General features: G+C 35.2%; 1 protein-coding gene across 1 annotated transcript; it reads right to left on the reverse strand.

Moving 5' to 3' along the window:
* Nucleotides 1–308: 308 nt before the first annotated feature.
* On the reverse strand, nucleotides 309–17,342 carry LOC111148378 (KIAA0825 ortholog). The gene is made up of 3 exons (XM_022504883.1): nucleotides 17,212–17,342; nucleotides 4,203–4,371; nucleotides 309–983 (listed from the first exon to the last, which is right to left on the reverse strand). The coding sequence occupies exons 1-3, from the start codon at nucleotides 17,340–17,342 to the stop codon at nucleotides 309–311; spliced, it is 975 nt and encodes a 324-aa protein (XP_022360591.1).
* Between the last annotated feature and the right edge of the window lie 6,640 nt (nucleotides 17,343–23,982).

A 23,982-nucleotide genomic window follows, 5' to 3' on the forward strand; every position in this document is an offset into this window, starting at 1 on the left:
TGGATATATTCATATATACATACAATTTCACTGGGTAACTCATGCAATCAAAAAAACCAAAACTTTTATTGGCAAACTTTTGGCTTACGTTTTTCAGTATCTTTAATAATTCAAATAACCGGGAATAAAAAGCTCTTCTACTAATGTACTTACAGAAAAAGAAATGCAGAAGAAATGTGCACTGCAAAAATTACCTAACATTTATTTTCTGATTTCAAGTTTGCAATTAAGTCTCACCAAAAAGAAAAATGTTAGAGAATTAAAGATATCAAAAGGCTTAAATTGAACCAAACAAATTTGAAAGCTCACTAACCCAAAGCATGCACTGCTCCTCTATGCCTGCTGGAGCTCTTGCTTGTTCTAATCACGGGGACAGCACTTTCTTCAAACTGCAGCTCACAAAAACTTTCAAGAAATTTTGCCATTTCTTCTGTAACAGTATCCAGGTAAGTTTCTTTAATGAATTTCACTGTTGAGGTTGGAGCTAAAATTTCATGTAGTGTGTTAAAATCCTCTTTCATCATCGCATATAACTTAAGCATTGTACTTTGGTATCCATGAACCATGTCGTCTAAATTTGATTCTCTGCTGTAAGAAGGAAAATAGTTCTGCAGCAGTTTGGCCAACAGTTTATTCTGTATGCTTTGGTACTTGACTATAACTTCTGATTCTGGATAAAGAAACAAGAGTTGTTGTATGCACTGATTTTTCAACCAAATCTTGTGCTGTGAATGGCTTATTTCATTAAGGCTTTGTAATCTGTTCACTAAGAAGCGCCGTAGATGTAGTCTTATATTATCCCAGATAGACTTTACATCCATAGAGGAATAATCTTCGACAGAATGAAGAGAAGTCCTAGAGAGGAAATGGAAAGACGCTCCACTTAGCAGTGATGGGAATGAAATGCTGCTCTGGCAGGAGAGGTCCCAAAGTAAATCCAGTATCATTTCTTCTTGATTTAGTTCACTCTTCAACAAATCTTGCTAATAAAAGTAAATTATAACATTAGAAATGGTATTAACTGTAAGAGTAAAAGAAAAAACCATTGGGGCACCTGGGTGGCTCAGTGGGTTAGGCCTCTGCCTTCGGCTCGGGTCATGATCTCAGGGTTCTGGGATCGAGCCCCGAGTTGGGCTCTCTGCAGCGGGGAGCCTGCTTCCCCATCTCTCTCTCTCTCTCTCTCTCTCTGCCTGCCTCTCTGCCTGCTTGTGATCCCTCTCTGTCAAATAAATTAATAAAATCTTTAAAAAAAAAGAAAAAAGAAAAAACCATTTCTACAGTCCCACAATTTCACAATAACTCAGGTATATTTAGAACCAATGCTCTTCAAGTCTTGTTCTGTTTTGTTTTTGCCTTTGGAATGTAATCGATTCAGGTATTTTAGAAGGTTAGTTTTATGATCTGTTAAATTTTGTAAACCCAGGTGATGATCTGTATTTTTGGTTAGTTTTCCAAACATAGTCTAGCTTTCAGGCCTCATTGTTATCCATTCCCAATATAACCTGAGCTGCAGCTTAAAAATTCTAAATAAAAATGTGTTACAAACACCGATTGAAATGTATTCCTCAGACAAAATAAATTCAAGATCATGCCCCTAAGTAATTCCTGGTAGAAAATCTTCATGCCTGAATGAGTACATCTATTCTTAGAGAACCCCAAATGAACATACAAAATAGAGACCTTTAAATAACAGTATGTGCCTGGAGGTTACTAATAGCTGTCATCCTGAGGAATAAAATTTAATACATTTAAAGAATTTAACTTTCATTTAAATTCCTTTTTGAGAGCCACATTAAGAAAGATTTTACCTTGGAAACTAATCTGAGAATATTTCAGTGCTCTCCAAAAAGATAACTAACTCAACATGGGGAAAAATACTCTCAGAATCATTTCCCCAAAAGATGATATGAAATTATTCCTTTATTCTTTCTGTGCTGACAGGAAACAATGGTAGCTATAATTATGAATAGTAAAGGGACAAAAAGTTACTTTCTTTTTGGACTTTGTATTACATGCACACATTCTCCTTACATGCTGACTTTCCTAATTATGTCTCTTTCAGCTAATACCGAAATTAGTTCATATTCTCTGAGTAGCAACAAGCTGATTGTAAGAAAACTGGAAGCAAAATTCGGGTGGCATAAAATCAGGCTGGCTTTGAAATTTCTTACTGACAGAGATATCAGAGGTAATATCTGTGATTCAGAATTATAAAGAACTCCTAGGCAAATTCCAGGAATTTGCTCTCAAGTCATTCTAAGCATTGTCATGTCCATTTTAATGTTCTATCTGTAATAAATAATATTCAGTATCTATATAGTATCTTATTATATAAAAAGTACTTTCCTAACAAGTCTCTGGCTTATTCATAATAAAAACTCTGTGACATAGATATTTAAAAACTCAATTTACAGATACGGACACTAACGTGCAACATGTTTAAGCTACCTTCCAAATGTCATGTACATTAAGCACAAAACCAAGAATGAATCCCTGGTTTCCTTCTTCTCATCCATGTTCTTTCTACTAGACTCCAGACAGCCACAAAGTGCACTGATCTTTCTGAAACTTTCTCTCTCTCTCTCATCCCCCTCTATTTAGCTCTCTTGGGACTTCTGGAAAAGAAATGTCCTTACATAGAATTCAGAACGCCAGCATTATGGTAAATATTATGAAACAACCAAGTCATATTTATGTCTCTATCTTTGTTTTTTTAAAATCAGTCTAAAACTGTAAATATTTGATCAAGCAAGATTTAAAGGATAATAGGTTACAAAAGTTTAAGACATGTGTTTACTATGACTACTTAAAGAATAACTTCAGTAAAAGTGCCATTATGAGGCTCTCTTAAGTATTTATATAATTAATAAATAAAAATGTTTCTATTAAAAAAGAGCTATGAAAAATGACTGTTAAGATTGACACTTTTAGCATGTGAAAACTTGATAATAAGGTTGGTTTAATCTGAATCTGTTTTAATAATGTGGTTCTTTTCCTCAAAATAACACGATCAATTATGTAAGAAAACCTAGGTCTGGAACAACCCTATCAGTCTAATGAATTTGAGCAAAACTAAAGTGGCCTTTGCCCTGCAGTGAATAGAGAATGACTTATGTGTGACAGATTAAAAGATAATTAAAAGCTTTTGCTTTTAATTAAATGAGAAAGCATTATTACATCAATATTAATGAAATTCAATACACATGGCTCTTAATAGAAATTAAAGGAATAACTATATCCATATTTATTCTTCAGGGCTGCACCTTCAAGAGATAATGGGTGAGAGGATTTTCTTGAAAGAATAAGGCTTCAGGGCGCACAGGCTTCCTTTCTCTTCCTTTTATTACTTTGCAAACATTAAAGAAACATCTGCAATAATAACGATAGCCAAGAACTTTCCATCTGATTCTGTCATCCTCAGCCATCTACAACCTCAAGATATTTTCCACATCTGCCTTTGTCAATGTTTGATGTTTAGACAAAAACAGTGCCTTTTTCCCCCCAAATTAAATTAAAACCATAGCTACAGGCCTACTGCTTTCTAACAATTGTGCTGCTTCTCTGGGAAACTGTTGTTGTAAGCTAGCTACCCCTTGTAGATGCAGGTGTAATGAAGTAAGCGTTTCCACTGAAGGCTACTAACACATCCCTCACATAGAGAGTGGGCAGTATCAAAGAATGACCCATGTAGTAGTTCTCCATCAATTAAGAGTGGTCTTATAGAAATTACTGACTTGATTGAAAAAAAAAAAAACTGGGTATGCCAGCAGCTTGGGAAACCAGGGAATGATAGACAAGGAGACTTAAAACATATAATCAGTGGTGATCTTTTTATACTTAACAATAAGCACAGAGAAAAGGAGTAGTTGTGAAGGAGATAAAACACAATAAATATGAACTTTTCTGGTAGACAAAGTGTATGGTACATATCAATCAACACACTCTGGAATTAGAATATTTAATCTCCATTTCTATAAAACTACATTTTATTGATATAACTCATTATAAAAAGTAAAGACAATAGCCCACTAGATTACACTGGGGATATATAAACAAAACAAAAGCCCAGCCCCTAGATATGGCAGGGCAACATGAACACTAAAATAAATATTTATGTATTTACATATAGAAACTGAAGAACTGTATTCCTGTTTACCCATCCCACTTGGCTATAAAACAAGGATTATTATGATTTTTTTTACCAGTGTTTTGAGGAATTTTATCAAATCTCCATGGGGAATGGACGGTGACTTGGATGGATTATAATTATAGTTATCTAGCCATTCAAGGCAGTCAGTTGTTGTTCGCAGCTGCACATCTGGACACTGTTTGTTAACTTCATACTGTATTTTTTTAATGCAATGTTCTATGCTATAAAAAAGAAAAGAAAAAATTACTTTGGTAGGAAATAGGTAATGGTTCCACCTCCTAACATTACAGGCCCTGAGATGTTTATATGTATTACCTGGTTGCACACAATTTAGAAAATTATAAAAATTTTTTATGACATAAAAACAATAACAAAGAGACTACATATTTTCATTCATAATAGAAAATGGAATGCTCAGATTTCCTTGCAGTTTCCTTTCAAATACAATGGAGGAAATATAAAATATCTAGCTACTTTGAGATGAATTAGAAATCATTCTGCGTTAAAACAAAAATCAAGCATGGATGCAATAAAACGATGGTCCTCTCAACCAGCAATAGCTGGAAAGCAGAGATAAAATACTCTTTTTTTTTTTAAAAGACTTTATTTATTTATTTGACAGACAGAAATCACAAGTAGGCAGAGAGGCGGGGGGGGGGGGGGCAGCACGCTCCCTGCTGAGCAGAGAGCCCTATGCGGGGCTCGATCCTAGGACCCTGAGATCATGACCTGAGCGGAAGGCAGACGCCTAACCCACTGAGCCACCCAGGTACTCCAGAGATAAAATACTCTAAAAATAATCTTGATGACTGATGATCATAAACATACATTGTCTACCAATAGGTGAATGACTATATAAATTATGGAAAACTTAGATCAATGGAACATTAAAATGTCACAAAGCAGTTTCAAAAACCTTGTATTTTCAAAAATTGTAAAAGACAGGTACACGCTGCATGTACACTGTTAACAACAGCCAAGTATCTTTTCTTGCTATAGAACTCCACTGCAAAAAGCAAAAACAAAAGCATACTTAACATTGCACATTTAAAAAAAAAAAAAAAAGACTGGAAGGAAATGAAACAAAAGGTTAATAGCAATTATCCTTGGGTAATGAAATTTGATGTTTTAAATTTTACTCTTCTATAATTTTCCAAATTTTTAGAAGGTATATAATACTCTTACCAAAAAATAAAATAAATAAATAAGAACTGAAAAAACTTGCCCAGTTGAATCTTTCAATACATATCTGTTTTAAAAATTATATACAAAGTAACCTTAATTCTGATACTAAATGGATATACTATGTTATTTTAATTTTCATATGAAAATCTGTGGATTCATGGTCATAAATCTTTGTGGGGTAAACTGGTGACCTTAAGCAGCCTGTCATCTGTGGAGCCACATGGATATGACATATTACTACCACCTGATGGCAGCATATCTAAACTGCAAGAAAGCTTATAAACAGGAAAATTCTTTTGAAGCTGAATGCCCTCATCCAAAATTGACAGCTATGCATTTGCTCCTTAATGGTATTAAGAAATATCTGTTGCTAAAAAGCCTACTACTGTTTTGAAAACATCACTGCTATTAAATTATATATTCCATGTGACAGAATTATTTAAGCTTTGAAAACTAAGTTCTGATTATTCAAACTGATGTCATATGAATGACTCTTCAAAACTCATCAGGTGTGAGTTGCCTATAAAACATACACTGTAAACTTTAAGGAAGTCTTTTCAGGACACTTCTGAGCATGAGTGAATTCAAACTGAATTACCTTGAAACAAATACATTCTGAGAATCAAAGAGCCTTTTCATGAAAACAAAGAACTTACAAGAAAAATAATACCTCCTTAGGCTACAGTCCACGCAATTTCCTGATGGGACAGTCTTATGCAGGAATACCAGTTACCAGTTCTAAGTCTGACTTGAGATCGGCATATATTTTTTTAACTTATGTAAGCATATCTATGCACTAAGAAACATGATACCCAAAGCATACACCTTGACTCGAGGGACCCTTTATCAAAGGTTTTTATTACAGCATCCTCATGTGGCTCATTCAGTGAAACCTAATAGATTACAGCAATGTGAATTGGAAAGGCTCAGTGCTGTGTCTACTTAAATCTGTTTCAATCAGGACTCCGCTTTTAGGCTAATCTCTAACATCTGAATCTGGGTAGAGGCCAGTAACTACAACTTCTAAATAGGGTAAAGCCTTCAGAGGGTTAGATATTTTTAGTAATTTGTCCAAACACTGATAAAGGGACTGTGCAGTTGCATTTCAGACAACCTCCCTCACCAACACAAACTAAGACAGTTGAGCTGGCTTTTAAAATCTCAGATTTTTGTCACAAAATTTTAAATGTCGGAACTCCTGATTTTGTTTTTTTGGCTAAATATCTTGTCACTCTGCCATCCACCACTGTCTATACACCTTGCTCTAAAAGAGCAAGAGTTTGAAGTCTAGAGAGTTATTGCCCGATTACTATTACAAAGGTATTATTTTCCAAATTTAAGATCAAAGTCAGTTTGGTATGTTACCTGACAATTTATCTTTCTTAATTGAGGTCAAAGTTAAGTTCAAAATCAATTTTTAGCATCAAAAAGGTAACATTATTTTCATATATGTGTAGTGGCAATAATGCTGATGGGCATAGTAATTTTGGGTGAGAGGAGGTCTATTAACTTTAGAGGTAGATGATACAAGATCCTAGTAGTCTAGGTTTTCTGAAATAACCTGAAACTTGTCTTTATTCTGGTTTAAGTGTCTTCTGATTAACTGTAAGATGCTTCAAATATTCCTTAGAGGCAAGGTCAGTCATGAGAAAATAACCAAGATAATTCAACAAACAGAAATCCAATTAACACATTTATTGTTCGATCCCAAACATTAGGCTAAAAATGTAAACAGTCTAAAAACAGATGCAGAATCTCTTCCCTCAATAGTTTAAATTCCCAAATTTACACCATTAGTTGGATTAGCAATAAGTTTCTAAAGCATCTTATTAGCTTTATCCACTGAAAACATCTAACATTTCTGTCAACAGGAAAATTATTAAATAGTTAATTCACTAAATGGCATAGAGCCATGAAAAGGAGAAATACAGTTATCAACATGAAAGAATCGAACAAATATACCTGTTGAGGGAAAAAGGTACAAATGAATATACACAGTATGATATTATCCCCGTAATAGTTGGAAAATATGCAATACAACAGTACATTTTGTTCAGGATTACAAGCATGGGTATTAAAGTGTAAGGAAATGTCCCCGAATGATTAACATCATGAAATCCAGGGTGGAGATGAAAGTGGGATGAGACAGGATAGGTATGTAATGAGCCTTAGCAGTACTGGTACTGTTTTATTCCTTAAACTGGGTGGTGGGTACTCGAATGTTTATCATAATACACTTTATGCCTTTTCATATGTCTCAATATTTCTTAATAAATTTGAACCCAATGTGCTCAATTATAATGACTCTGAATTATCCAACTTAACGATGTGTACAAGTAGATGCACTACTGACAGGCTGTGTGTAAATCAATTTATAAAAAACATTTTTATAATACAATATGCAGTATGCTTTTTTTTAAAGGATATCTGTGGTAATTTTCTCATTCAACATTCACTCCTGGGTACCTTTGAGTGTACAAATGACTTATTGAATGAAGGCATGTTCGATAAACATTAACTGAATGCTGACTATGTGGCAGGTACTGTGATATATACTTGGGAACCAAAGGTGAAGAAGACACGGTCCCATCCCTAAAGGAATCTGTCTAAGAAGGGACAGACCTGCAAATTAAAAACTACTTTACATTAAGACTTGGTAAGAGGTGTGTACAGTGCTAAGGGAATACACAGGCGCAATCTGCTAAGGGATCTACTAAATGTGTCTGTGGGAGGTATAGAAAACTTTAGAAAAGGAGATTATATGCAAGGATATTGATGCTTTAAGAAAATGAATGGAATCACTGTACTTAGAATTCCCTGACACCTGATTTGTGAGAATTTAGGGCCGATCATCTAATCTTACTGCCCTGTCACTTTAAAACTCTATTTATTTGAATAATAAAAAATAGGAGTTTATTTTTACAGTCACAAGTATATTTGTGCATGTATGTAGGTGTGTATGTATATATGCATTATTTTACTTCCAAAAGAACTGAGGTGTCCTACAGTTAAACAGACAGCATTAAATACCAACAGCACAAGAGTCTATTGTTATCAGGCTGGTGCAGCCAAAGACAGGAAGAGGAACTGAGAAAAAGAGAAGAGAATATTTATGACATAAAATCTAGAAACCAATTTTATTGTATTCAAGATTTAAAACACACAGTCCCCATCGCTTCTCAGCCTTTTGGCTAAGATCAAGTGTAAAACACACAGTCCTTATTATTCCACCGCAAAACAGTTCAAATGAAAAAGAGTATGTTCCACTGTGAAAAATTATGAGAACTGTTTGACGTTAAGGTTGCAGAAAACATTTATATATGCTCTCATAGAAAGCTAGAATTTCTTTAAAAAAAAAGGAAGGTTAGAATTTCTATTTTTATTTTTAAAATCAGGATAGAGGTATCACAGTAGAGATTAAGAACTTTTTACAGTATGAGATATCTAAACATCAAGAAAATTTTTAATTTTCTATTTTTGATGCTCTTATTTATACTATATAAGGAACATAAATTCAAAGTAAGGAAAAGGCTTTTGTAATCAACTATTACATTTTTAAAAGCACAAAGAAATAGTTGTGAGATAAATAGTTTTCCAATTTTTAGGTTAAGTCCAGCTTATCTAACTAGATTACTAAAATTCCCTGGAATTAACAGATAATTAATGGGGATGAGGGCTGATGTATAAAAATTAGTGTGTAGGGGCGCCTGGGTGGCTCAGTGGGTTAAAGCCTCTGCCTTCGGCTCAGGTCATGATCCCAGGGTCCTGGGATAGAGCCCCACATCGGGGTCTCTGCTCAGCAGGGAGCCTGCTTCCTCCTCTCTCTCTGCCTGCCTCTCTGCCTACTTGTGATCTCTGTCTGTCAAATAAATAAATAAAATCTTTAAAAATTAGTGTGTAATTAAAGTATAAGTCAGCCATGAAATAAAAACTTATTTTCTTAAAACAAGTATATTTATGGATAGTGTTTTTTAAAAGGCTGAGAAAAGGATTCATAGAACAATTACTTTAACGGCTAAAAAGTACAGTAAGAAATTCAACATTTATGCCAAACTGTCTTTTTTACTTCCAAGAGTTTTTGGTCCTTAAGTATACTTTCAAGGAAAAAAAATCCTCAACACCAAATCCTGTTGACACTATCTCTTTCAATCTTTCTTAAATAGATCCTCCCCTTTCCATTCCAATTGTGAAAGACTGGGTTCAGGTTGTTCTTATCTCTCATATGAAATATATTAATAGCCTCCCAAGATGCATGTCTATTGTTAATCCACCTTTTGTTCATTTATTCTATGAGGAAGATAGTAAGCAAGAAACTTCTGAGTTAGAACCCTCTGTTATTTGTTGCTTTATACACCAATCCTCACAACAGCAGTTCAGAGAGGCTCTTGAATGGTCCAGACTGCTTCAAGAAAGTTCAGACCCGAGGTCGGGGATATGCTGACCTAAAAGTCTATAGTGCTTTCGAAAAACTTCAGATGTGAAGTATTCGCCCAACTTCCAAGCCAGACAATAGGTTTGACTAGACCTTACAAAGTGAGGGTTTTAAGAACACTGACGGTCATATTGTGAGGAGGCAGGACAGACAGCATGCCTTCTCATACACTGCCCACGGGAGAGAAGACAGTTTTAGCACTGCAGGAAAACAACTCTGCAACAGCTAAGTGTACAAATTCTATGAAATCATCTCATAGATAAACTCTCATAAGGAAGGAAGAATATACACATGCGTGCATGTATGAAGTAATGGCAGAAAGACTGCAAATAATGTAATGTTTATCAAGAGAGAATTGGCTTAATAAATTGTTGCACATCCACACCAGTAAAATCTGAAAGATGAGATATAATCACATGGAGAGATTTTAAAAATATATTAAGTAAAAAAATCTAATTGCAGTATATCATTTAATTCCCATTTATATAAAAAAAGTAATAGAGTTTTGGGTACATGCATATCTATGCAGAGACTATTTCTGGATAGTTATGCAATAATTTATGAACATAGGTTACCTGTGAAGAATAAAACTAGGAGGGTCAGCGGAGTACTGTTCCTCATCTCTGCCCTGCTGTGCTTAACTCTTCCTCACATATGCCTTTCTCTACTGTCAGAAATTTTATGTATTACTCTTATTAAATTTATGTATTACTTTTGTAATGTAAAAATAGTCAATGGAAAAGAAAACTAGCATTTGATAACAGCTTCTTCTATCACATTCTACTCACCTAACTTCACAGTAGCTAAAGATACAGCAAACAAAAGAGATGCCTAACAAGCATGCCCAACACACACTTATTGACTATCTTCTAACCTACTCTGTGCCAGGACTGTTTAGGCAGTGTTGAACGGTTCAAGTCTTTAAAGTAAAAATGAAGGAAGTAATAGTCCCAGCTTTCAAATTCCCTCCACCCACCCCTCAGCTCCCATACCATCCCAAAGAAGGATATTCTTAGTCATGACATTAGGACATTAGAATTAGGACTGTGATTAGAAAATGCTATGATGTTAGTGACTCCTTTTTTTTTTTTTTAAAGATTTTATTTATTTATTTATTTGACAGAGATCACAAGTAGGCAGAGAGGCAGGCAGAGAGAGAGGGGGAAGCAGGCTCCCTACTGAGCAGAGAGTTCAATGCGGGGCTCGATCCCAGGAACCTGGGATCATGACCTGAGCAGAAGGCAGAGGCTTAACCCACTGAGCCACCCAGGCACCCCTAGTGACTCTTTTTTTATTTAAGTTTATTTATTTAAGTCATCTCTACACCCAGCTTGGGGCCCAAACTCATGACCCTGAGATCAAGAGTTGCACGCTCCTCTGACTGAGCCAGTCAGTTGCTCCTCTTGGTGACTCTTTTTAGACAAAGTGCTGTCTCTGCTAAATCCCTAAGGAGGCTCTTTTCCAAGGAAAACTGGCATGGTTGGGTTAGATCTCAAGGTATTAACTATGTAAGAGGAAAGATGAGCCAGCCACAGCATGTGCATTTCATTACCATCATTCAGTTCTCTTTAGTATCTGCTTCCTTCCTAGTATCTCCTTCTTCCTCTCAGAGCTGGGCCAGGGCTTCACCAGGCACCCCTGGTTTTTACCTTAAAAGTGAATCCTTCCCAAGGGCCAATTAACTATCATCCTTCCTGGGAAACAATGGCCTAACTATGGTTGGCCCAATCTTACCAGATGTGGCTTTTTAGTATACTATTATTCACATTTATAAACAGGCAGACCCTTGCTTCCCTTTATTTCCCACGGAAAGATCATTATAATAATATTCTTTAAAAATATCCTCAAATAAAAATTTGTTATTGCCTTATACATATTTGAGCAAGAACGGGTGAAGCTAACACATACAAAAATAAAAATTACACTTTAAAATAATGTCAAACACTTATAAAACTATTATATATTAGTTGAAACAATCATTTTATAATCATCTAATGGCACAATTGGCCCCAAAATTTACCCTACTACTCATCCTCCTAAAGCAGACATTGAGGGCATACAACATAGGACTATGGAGAAAAGAGTCAGGAACACCACAGACATTCAAATTGTAGAGCTAGTAGTGACAGAAAATGATGAGAAGAAAGTGGCTCCATAGGCTACCATGAAACATGGGATGACCCCTCACCTTCTCCCTTACCTCCTCTTCTACCTGCATGCATTACAGGACTGCAGGTGGAGAGCCTCAGTGGGAGGTCTGCATACATTTAAAAAGTAGAAAATGTAAATGGGGTGAGGCAAAGTCTAAGGCTGCTGAGCTGCTGAGGTCCAGGATGCTGTCTGTCTGCCTGGAAGCATTATCAGTCCTGAGGAGGACAAGAGTAGTGAGGAGGGCCCAGGTGGGGGAAACTGGAAAGTACCTATTTAAGTCTTACTTTGGTTTCAAGGATAGATGGGGAAACCTTCCAGGTTTCTTTCCATGTAGCCTAGTCATGTCCAATAATTTAGGAGAAGAGGTAGGAATTCTATCAGATGAAATATAGAAGAATGGAGAACACAAAAGAGAATTAACTACACACACTGAAGTTTAAAAAGTATTAATTTGCGGGCCCCCTGGGTAGCTCAGTGGGTTAAAGCCTCTGTCTTCGGCTCAGGTCATGATCCCAGGGTCCTGAGATCAAGCCCCGCATCAGGCTCTCTGCTCAGCAAGGAGACTGCTTCCCTTCCTCTCTCTCTGCCTGCCTCTCTGCCTACTTGTGATCTCTGTCACTCAAATAAATAAATAAAATCTTAAAAAAAAAAAAGTATTAATTTGTATCCTCTTGTTATTACTAAATAAGTGCCAAAATACTGCCAGAAATAATCATACTCCGCTCAGTCTGAAATGACTAATTTTCATTTTATATAATTTGCTATGGCCATAAAATATATTAATGTGAATGTGTGTGTCCACTGGCATGGTTCTACCATGACAAGCTCTAAGATGATAGCTTATCTGAAGATTTCTTTTGGTTACTTCATAACTTTAGGCCATCATGTAGAAACCACCCCCCCCAATTTCATATATAAATACACACAAAAATAAGCATTACGTGAAAACTAAATGTAATCTATGGAATATGTATCCTCTGTAAATAAGCATGATCAAATTTATAGAAACCATGTATCCAATGTTCTGTGACAATTTCATGCCTCTCATCCTTGCCCCCATCTCCTGGATTAAGACAAGTCTTATCCATAACACTTTCTATTCTTTCTTTGGGTTAAAAAAGGGGGGGGGCAGTAATCCTGTACCAATAACAGGAAAAACTTAGGTCTTAAGGGACACCCATAGACTATATTTAGAAAACAGAGGGGCACTTGGGTGGCACAGTCAGTTCAGTGTCTGCTTTTTGTGTGTGTGTATGTGTGTTCTTTGCCTAAGAATGCCTATTCTTTTTTTAATTTAATTTTATTTTTTATAAACATATAATACATTTTTATCCCCCCACGGGTACAGGTCTGTGAATCGCCAGGTTTACACATTTCACAGCACTCACCTTAGCACATACCCTCCCCAATGTCCATAACCCTACCCCCCCAACCCCCCTCCCCCCATCAACCCTCAGTTTGTTTTGTGAGATGAAGAGTCACTTATGGTTTGTCTCCCTCCCAATCCCATCTTGTTTCATTTACTCTTCTCCTACCCCCTTAACCCCCCATGTTGCATCTCCTCTCAGTGTCTGCTTTTGGCTCAGGTCATGATCCCAGCCTCCTGGGATGAAGCCCCACATTGGGCTCTCTGCTCAGAGTGGAGCCTACTTCTCCCTCTGCCTCTGTCTCTGCTCTTCCCCCAGCTTGTGCTCTATTTTTCAAATAAATAAATAAAATCTTAAAAAAATAATAAACTTTAAATAAAATCTTAAAAAAAACTTTAGAAAACAGAAAGGTAAAATAAGCTTTTAATGATATAATTTTATCTAAATGAACATTAAGAGAAAATCATTCTATGTCATATAGTGATCCTAGTAAAACTTATACACCTCAGTATCTTGTTCAACTATTAAGTTCCATTTAGCTCAAAATACATTTCAATGCCATGTGCAGTTTTCAGTTACTGAACTAAGTTGAGTTTGTGGCTACAACATACATAGTATCCCTCTTTGGCAGGTTATTTACCTTCCTGTTACCAATTCTGATATGTATTAGAAGTGAATGATTCACCATCACTGAGTTCCACGGTCGGACCCAAGCATCACCCAGCTGACTTGAATGGAAATGGGGATGTTAAAGGGAAAATGGTCTGAGAGAAGGACAGCCTCTCTTGAAGGGTAAGGGAAGGTTCACTGACCTCTGGGCACTCTACTTCATTGTGGTGAATCACTGCTTTGGGGAAGCAAAAGACCCTATGGCCCATAAAACCTGATGATATTAAGAAGAGGGAAGGAATTTACACTTAGAATCCAGGGTCACTGCTAGAAATACAACTTTAAAAATTCAAGGGTAAGGAAAAATACTATATTTAAAAATGAATTACTAATGTTCTTTCCTTTAAAAAGTATCTGGTAAACCCAAATCATACAGATGTTCATTACTTATTCAATGTACACCATTGAGAGATAAATAGAACTGTTAGAATACAAAAATGCCAAGGGTAATTCAACTATTGCAGTGTAAGTGTGGCATAACTGATTCATCATGACATACAATTTTCTAAAAGCTATTCTGTAAGAAGGGAATAAATGAGTGCATAAATGATTTACATTCTTCTGAACCATGGTTATTATTCAGTATTTTATTCTTAAAAATATATACACCCTCTACTATTATGTTTATTCTCTAGAGTATAATAAAAACATAATTGAATTTGATGAAAAATAGACTTTATTCTAAATGTAGCATAGAGCACATACAACTACTCCCTTATTTTATCCCTCGTGAAGATCAATGGTCACTTGAGGTGGTTATGTTCTAGGTTTGTTTTAATATATGGGCAATAAAATATCTTTAATTTAAAAATTATATCCTTATATTCCATGTCATATTTTCTTTTTAATAACATCTGAGTTTTGACCTAAATAACAACTTATGAATGCAAAATACAATATTTTAATCACTGTTTTACTTCTAAGCATGATTTCTTATTGACCAGGCAGGGCAGGAAATTAACTACAGATGGTTTAGCAAATAAAAACGAAGCAGTCTATAACAAAAGAGTCAGAGTTCAGTGATTTGTTTTGTTTTGAAAAACCCTAAATGCTATTATGAAGACAGATCACCTCTTAACAAATATTTAAAATTTGTTTTAATATAACCATTTCTGGAATTTAGATAAATGACTTGTAAATATATTTAAGCTAGTATTACTTTCATTTATAAGTTTCTTTGGGTTAAGAATTGTGCCATAAAATATATTAATATATAATATATAAATTATATAAATATGCAATTTCACTAAAGTTTAATACAGTTATTTATATATAAATTATAATACATAGGCTATAGTATGTTAAATCATATATATGCTATCTTTATAAAAACATACATAAACACACATGTGTATGTACGTGTGTGTGTGCATATATATATACATATATATATGTATATATATAGGCAATGCAAATGCAAATTCAAAATAAGATGCTTAATTCTCCCTGTTGAAAATAAGGGAACAGATTTCTCTTTCTTCCTTTTTCTTAAAGTATCTTAGAAATCTGTAATTTTAAGAATCTTTTCAACTCTATGAAATGTGTCCCTTGAAAGACTAGAGAGACCTTTCATCAGCTTTCTCATCCAGGACTGTATTTCCTAAGAACCTGAAAGCCATCTTTTCAAAATGCAAACAACCAAGGGAGACGGTTCCCTGGCTCCGAGTTCCTACCCAAGAATAGGAGCCTAACTTCAGTACATGCTTTGTTCCAAGCTGCAAAATCACATCTTGTCACAAGGATATGAGAAGTGTGTTTCTTCTCAGGATAAAACCAATTAGCTAACACAGGTATCCTTTAACCCAGGTAAAGTTATGATGAACTATGCATGGAAATGTGCTACCAAATCCTCCACTTGAAGCCTAACTATCACTTACCTTGAAACCATGTTTGTAATGAGTTGTACCTACTGGGTTATATAAAGGGGTGAGATTCCCAGCTCTGTCTTTGCATTCTCTTAGCAGAATGCCTATGATAGGCACTGCACCCTAGTTTAATGCCTGTTGAATAACAGCAGTGTTTTTGTTCTCTTCTGCCTTTTTGGAGAGAATATCTGGGATGGGAGATTTTGTTTTTAATTATAATCCCCCAACATTATGCTTTCTTTTGAATTTAAGTTATTTATGCCCTTTGTTATGACAAAAAATTGACTGCATTCTTAAATAAAACATAAGGAAAAGAAATTACAGGAACATTTCACTTGCTTGGTTTAGTTTCTTTGACAATTCAATACAACTAGTCCTTAAATTTTAAAAAAGGAAATGCTATGAATCATTCTACACTAGAAATTTTTACTGTAGTTTGCATATTTATAATCTACATGAGGTGACTTATTAGAACATTTAACTAAAAGGATTCAAATAAGTGAACTGACTTGACTGACTCTAAGATCCACAAACATATAAAGACAAAGTCCTTTCTGTCAAAAAACATATACTAATGGCAAACTCCTTAGCTGTCCTTGCCACACTTAGTGTTTGGTAGCACTAACTTTAGGAGCAGGTGATGAAGACTAACCTTGCATAGCAATTCCCTATGGGGTCTCTAGCCTTCCAAGTGAAAAAGGGACTTACAATGACAAATGTTACATAAAAATAATATATTTTTCATGTTCTGTTTTCAACAACTCAAGCAATCCATGGACTTATACTAAACCATTTTATTTTAACACCTTAATTTCAAATTTTTAATTTCTATGCTTATCTCTCAAGTGAGGATGCATAATGCTAAGCATATTAATGAAAATCCAGGCCATCAATATTGGCAAACTCTAAGAAATTAATAGAAATTCAATAAACTTTAATTTACCTATTTGAAAGCAGTGCCTAAAGTTTTGAGTCTTATTAAAAGTACTAAGCAGTTGGTTAAGTGTCCATCTTTGGCTCAAGTGGTGATCCCAGGATTCTGGGATAGAGAGGGGCTCCCTGCTTCTCTCTCTGCCCCACCCCATCATGTGTATGTGTGTGTGTGTGTGTGTGTGTGTGTGTGTGTGTGTGTGTGTGTGTGTGCGTGCGCGCGCTCTCTCTTTCTCTCAAAAAAATAAATAAAATCTTAAAAAAAAATAAAGTATTAATCAGATAAAGAAAAATCATGTTAAATTCTTGGGCAGGGGAGGTTTAATCAATTTTTTTTCAGGAGAATTAATGATACTAAACCTAAAATGATCTAAAAGTAGTTAACACTAAAACTAGACTAGGTAAAAGTATGTGTGAATGAAATATGAAACCAACTTATTTTTAGTAATTAGCAGTATTTACCTTGTAGCGTTTTGTTCTATCTTTTCATCAATGTCACTGAAGATCTGCTTAAACTCCAAGTCTTCAGGAAATGAATCTAACAGACAATGTAGGTCAAAAGAATTATGGGAATATTCATCTCCGCAATCCATTCTGAGGAATAAGAATAAAAAACATGTCAGTTCCTCTAAAATAAAGAAAAAAGAAAAAAACAACCCTCCAGTTGTGATACTAAACCAAAATAGAAATTTCTACTTATAGGTAAAAAGAAATATAGCAGTAGGAAAACTAGGGTACTATTATACTAGGCAGAATGTTTGGTTATTTTTCATGAGGTGTGACCTAATTTTTATACCCCTCTATGGTTTGGTGAAAGCTGTACAAAACAGCACCCCTCAGAGTAATTAAGCATCCTGCTGCTTCTCACTGTAAACAAGAGCTCCAAAGGAAATCATAAAGCCTCCTAGACCACTGTGACCAAGGGTGGTGGCAGCAGAATTCAACTTCTTCCCTCTACTCTTATTTAATACTGACTGACCCGAAGTCCTAACTTCAGAATTTTAAGTGTCATCCCCTAGCCCTGTTTGTGTGTGAAGAAGGCAAAATTTTCCTTGAGTTCCTCTATCACCCCTGTCAACCTAAATAACTATAACTAACTAAAACTTACATATGCCACTCTTCCTAGAGAGAGATGCATTTTTCCACTATGAGATCATTCATTCAGTCAGTCCATATATACTCTTGAATGCTTGATATATAAAAGGCTCTGCTCCTGAAGCCAGGATAGAGTTGTAACAAGTCAAAGCCCCTGCCCTTATGGAGTTTTTAATCTGTTTTAAGAGCACATAAGCAGGGGCGCCTGGGTGGCTCAGTGGGTTAAAGCCTCTGCCTTCGGCTGGGTCGTGGTCCTGGGGTCCTGGGATCGGGCCCGCATTGGGCTCTCTGCTTGGCAGGAAGCCTGCCTCCCCACCACCTCTGCCTACTTCTCTGCCTACTTGTGATCTCTGTCTGTCAAATGAATAAATAAAATCTTAAAAAAAAAAAAGAGCACATAAACAGCTATACTTGATAAAAGATCACATGGTAAGAAGTACTATGAGCACAAGTAGAGCAGGGCAATGGGACAGACTAAAAATAATGGAGATGGGGCAGAATGTGAACCATTTTATTTAGGAATATGTTATTTTTGGACATAAAATAGTGCTTATAAATTATGTAATGACTGGTGGTATAAATGAATAAGAAATTTAAACATTACATCATTAAAAATATACATGGAATAAATATTAACAAGATAAAGGCCAAGGGGATGTGGTTTTAGTTGGATAAATACAAAAATACCTGAAAAATTATCTAAAAAATTTTACAGAGGCTAGCTACAACACTAATGGGCTTCCTCATCTTCAATTATTTAATTACAACAAATTCAGCTAATTTATTATCCTATAATGAAATAGCTGAAGATTTCTCATAGGCATCATCTGGAACTTCAATGAAGTAGCCTTGGGGTAAAGCTTTTTTTTTATTTAATTTTTTTAGAGATTTCATTTTAAAAGGAAAATATCCAACCAAAACATTTTAATATAAAAGCCTATGGCATCACAAGGTTTTTCATTTATAAACTCAATTAGTTCCAAAAACAGAATAATCACAAAAATAAAATATCAAAATTTTCATACATTTAGATCATCCTACACTTAGATCATCCTTTCAAAATATTTTGCAGTACAAGGTGTAATATCTCATTGTGAACAAATAATTACTTATAATGTATCATAATAGATACTAATTTGAAAACAGGCTAAAAAATAGCTAAAAAATTATAAGCTAAATGGTAGAATACTGTATATACATCAGAAGTTCTACATCTTGAGTGGATAATATATCTATATATAGATATATGGATATATATATACATAAATACATACATAGATATATCTATAGATACATAAATACATATATAGATACATAGATCTATACATAGACACATAGATATATATAGATACATATATAGATAGTATTTATATAAATATAAATACTACACAGCCAAACATCAAAAACCAAAATCTTGCTATTTGCAACAACGTGGATGGAACTAGAGGGTATTATGCTAAGCAAAATAAGTCAATCAGAGAAAGACAATTATCATATGATCTCACTGATACGAGCAATTTGAGAAGACAGAGGATCTTAGGGGAAGGGAGGGAAAAACAAAACAAGATGAAACCAGAGGGAGAGACAAACCATCTTTCTCAGGAAACAAACTGAGGGTTGCTGGAGGGAGGGGGTGGGAGGCATGGGGTGGCTGGGTGATGAACATTGGGGACAGTATGTGCTATGGTGAGAAAATAAATAATAATAATAATAATAATAATAATAAAAATAAAAGAAGAAGTTCTACATCTTTAGGGCACCAAAACTTCAATACTTCCATATAACCAACGAGTCTGAGATCCTCTTGTCTCCCTAGCAGCTCAACTAGTTACAGCTATTATCATAATATTTTCTTTATACTAAATACAATGGCCAATATTACTAATAATGAGTTCAGCTTCTATATTTGCATATTTTTTAATCTCTTGGGGTAGTTCAGATGATGAGCCATTCAACAATTGTTATAAGAAAGTAAAACCTGGGGCGCCTGGGTAGCTCGGTGGGTTAAGCCGCTGCCTTCGGCTCAGGTCATGATCTAGAGGTCCTGGGATCGAGCCCCACATCGGGCTCTCTGCTCCGCGGGGAGCCTGCTTCCTCCTCTCTCTCTGCCTGCCTCTCTGCCTGCTTGTGATCTCTCTCTGTCAAATAAATAAATAAAATCTTTTAAAAAAAAAAAAAAGAAAGTAAAACCTCACTTTTGCTATGAAAAAAATTGATTGGCTGAGGGCTTTGTAGGAAACTCAAACTTAGTAAACACGTTGTAGCTAGCCTCTCTAATAAAACCAGGTGCATATCAATACTCTGTTCAGACTTGTCTTAATTTGTCAATACTTTTATAAAGCCCCATTAGTTCAAATTCTACATATTCAAAACAAGAAAAAAGGTATAGATTTCAGCTTAAGTTCTTTATAGATTTTGGACACTAGCCCTTTATAGATGTCAGCTTAAGTATAAGAGCAAAATAGCAATATGATTATATATCTACTATGTACAAAATAATATACATCATCTTCCTTACTCCTCATAATAACTCTATAAAATAGTTATTATCCTCATTGATAGGGGAAGGAATGTGAGCCCAGAGATTGACTAATATGCACATGTTTCATAGCAGCTACCTAGTGTTAAGAGTAGAATTTGAGGGGCGCCTGGGTGGCTCAGTGGGTTAAGCCGCTGCCTTCGGCTCAGGTCATGATCTCGGAGTCCTGGGATCCAGCCCCGCATCGGGCTCTCTGCTCTCTAGGGGAGCCTGCTTCCTCCTCTCTCTCTGCCTGCCTCTCTGCCTGCTTGTGATCTCTCTGTCGTGCGCGCGCTCTCTCTTTCTCTCAAAAAAATAAATAAAATCTTAAAAAAAAATAAAGTATTAATCAGATAAAGAAAAATCATGTTAAATTCTTGGGCAGGGGAGGTTTAATCAATTTTTTTTCAGGAGAATTAATGATACTAAACCTAAAATGATCTAAAAGTAGTTAACACTAAAACTAGACTAGGTAAAAGTATGTGTGAATGAAATATGAAACCAACTTATTTTTAGTAATTAGCAGTATTTACCTTGTAGCGTTTTGTTCTATCTTTTCATCAATGTCACTGAAGATCTGCTTAAACTCCAAGTCTTCAGGAAATGAATCTAACAGACAATGTAGGTCAAAAGAATTATGGGAATATTCATCTCCGCAATCCATTCTGAGGAATAAGAATAAAAAACATGTCAGTTCCTCTAAAATAAAGAAAAAAGAAAAAAACAACCCTCCAGTTGTGATACTAAACCAAAATAGAAATTTCTACTTATAGGTAAAAAGAAATATAGCAGTAGGAAAACTAGGGTACTATTATACTAGGCAGAATGTTTGGTTATTTTTCATGAGGTGTGACCTAATTTTTATACCCCTCTATGGTTTGGTGAAAGCTGTACAAAACAGCACCCCTCAGAGTAATTAAGCATCCTGCTGCTTCTCACTGTAAACAAGAGCTCCAAAGGAAATCATAAAGCCTCCTAGACCACTGTGACCAAGGGTGGTGGCAGCAGAATTCAACTTCTTCCCTCTACTCTTATTTAATACTGACTGACCCGAAGTCCTAACTTCAGAATTTTAAGTGTCATCCCCTAGCCCTGTTTGTGTGTGAAGAAGGCAAAATTTTCCTTGAGTTCCTCTATCACCCCTGTCAACCTAAATAACTATAACTAACTAAAACTTACATATGCCACTCTTCCTAGAGAGAGATGCATTTTTCCACTATGAGATCATTCATTCAGTCAGTCCATATATACTCTTGAATGCTTGATATATAAAAGGCTCTGCTCCTGAAGCCAGGATAGAGTTGTAACAAGTCAAAGCCCCTGCCCTTATGGAGTTTTTAATCTGTTTTAAGAGCACATAAGCAGGGGCGCCTGGGTGGCTCAGTGGGTTAAAGCCTCTGCCTTCGGCTGGGTCGTGGTCCTGGGGTCCTGGGATCGGGCCCGCATTGGGCTCTCTGCTTGGCAGGAAGCCTGCCTCCCCACCACCTCTGCCTACTTCTCTGCCTACTTGTGATCTCTGTCTGTCAAATGAATAAATAAAATCTTAAAAAAAAAAAAGAGCACATAAACAGCTATACTTGATAAAAGATCACATGGTAAGAAGTACTATGAGCACAAGTAGAGCAGGGCAATGGGACAGACTAAAAATAATGGAGATGGGGCAGAATGTGAACCATTTTATTTAGGAATATGTTATTTTTGGACATAAAATAGTGCTTATAAATTATGTAATGACTGGTGGTATAAATGAATAAGAAATTTAAACATTACATCATTAAAAATATACATGGAATAAATATTAACAAGATAAAGGCCAAGGGGATGTGGTTTTAGTTGGATAAATACAAAAATACCTGAAAAATTATCTAAAAAATTTTACAGAGGCTAGCTACAACACTAATGGGCTTCCTCATCTTCAATTATTTAATTACAACAAATTCAGCTAATTTATTATCCTATAATGAAATAGCTGAAGATTTCTCATAGGCATCATCTGGAACTTCAATGAAGTAGCCTTGGGGTAAAGCTTTTTTTTTATTTAATTTTTTTAGAGATTTCATTTTAAAAGGAAAATATCCAACCAAAACATTTTAATATAAAAGCCTATGGCATCACAAGGTTTTTCATTTATAAACTCAATTAGTTCCAAAAACAGAATAATCACAAAAATAAAATATCAAAATTTTCATACATTTAGATCATCCTACACTTAGATCATCCTTTCAAAATATTTTGCAGTACAAGGTGTAATATCTCATTGTGAACAAATAATTACTTATAATGTATCATAATAGATACTAATTTGAAAACAGGCTAAAAAATAGCTAAAAAATTATAAGCTAAATGGTAGAATACTGTATATACATCAGAAGTTCTACATCTTGAGTGGATAATATATCTATATATAGATATATGGATATATATATACATAAATACATACATAGATATATCTATAGATACATAAATACATATATAGATACATAGATCTATACATAGACACATAGATATATATAGATACATATATAGATAGTATTTATATAAATATAAATACTACACAGCCAAACATCAAAAACCAAAATCTTGCTATTTGCAACAACGTGGATGGAACTAGAGGGTATTATGCTAAGCAAAATAAGTCAATCAGAGAAAGACAATTATCATATGATCTCACTGATACGAGCAATTTGAGAAGACAGAGGATCTTAGGGGAAGGGAGGGAAAAACAAAACAAGATGAAACCAGAGGGAGAGACAAACCATCTTTCTCAGGAAACAAACTGAGGGTTGCTGGAGGGAGGGGGTGGGAGGCATGGGGTGGCTGGGTGATGAACATTGGGGACAGTATGTGCTATGGTGAGAAAATAAATAATAATAATAATAATAATAATAATAAAAATAAAAGAAGAAGTTCTACATCTTTAGGGCACCAAAACTTCAATACTTCCATATAACCAACGAGTCTGAGATCCTCTTGTCTCCCTAGCAGCTCAACTAGTTACAGCTATTATCATAATATTTTCTTTATACTAAATACAATGGCCAATATTACTAATAATGAGTTCAGCTTCTATATTTGCATATTTTTTAATCTCTTGGGGTAGTTCAGATGATGAGCCATTCAACAATTGTTATAAGAAAGTAAAACCTGGGGCGCCTGGGTAGCTCGGTGGGTTAAGCCGCTGCCTTCGGCTCAGGTCATGATCTAGAGGTCCTGGGATCGAGCCCCACATCGGGCTCTCTGCTCCGCGGGGAGCCTGCTTCCTCCTCTCTCTCTGCCTGCCTCTCTGCCTGCTTGTGATCTCTCTCTGTCAAATAAATAAATAAAATCTTTTAAAAAAAAAAAAAAGAAAGTAAAACCTCACTTTTGCTATGAAAAAAATTGATTGGCTGAGGGCTTTGTAGGAAACTCAAACTTAGTAAACACGTTGTAGCTAGCCTCTCTAATAAAACCAGGTGCATATCAATACTCTGTTCAGACTTGTCTTAATTTGTCAATACTTTTATAAAGCCCCATTAGTTCAAATTCTACATATTCAAAACAAGAAAAAAGGTATAGATTTCAGCTTAAGTTCTTTATAGATTTTGGACACTAGCCCTTTATAGATGTCAGCTTAAGTATAA

The sequence above is a fragment of the Enhydra lutris genome, unplaced genomic scaffold, assembly GCF_002288905.1.
Source record: "Enhydra lutris kenyoni isolate GAN:26980312 unplaced genomic scaffold, ASM228890v2 scaffoldscaffold19, whole genome shotgun sequence".
NCBI lineage: Eukaryota > Metazoa > Chordata > Mammalia > Carnivora > Mustelidae > Enhydra > Enhydra lutris.

Coding starts and splice junctions, on each gene's coding strand:
- LOC111148378 (XM_022504883.1), bottom strand. CDS start 17,342: ATGGATTGCGGAGATGAATATTCCCATAATTCTTTTGACCTACATTGT. Junction 4,372..17,211: donor ATAGAACAAAACGCTACAAG/GTAAATACTGCT, acceptor TCTTTTTTATAG/CATAGAACATTGCATTAAAA. Junction 984..4,202: donor TAAAATTCCTCAAAACACTG/GTAAAAAAAATC, acceptor TACTTTTATTAG/CAAGATTTGTTGAAGAGTGA.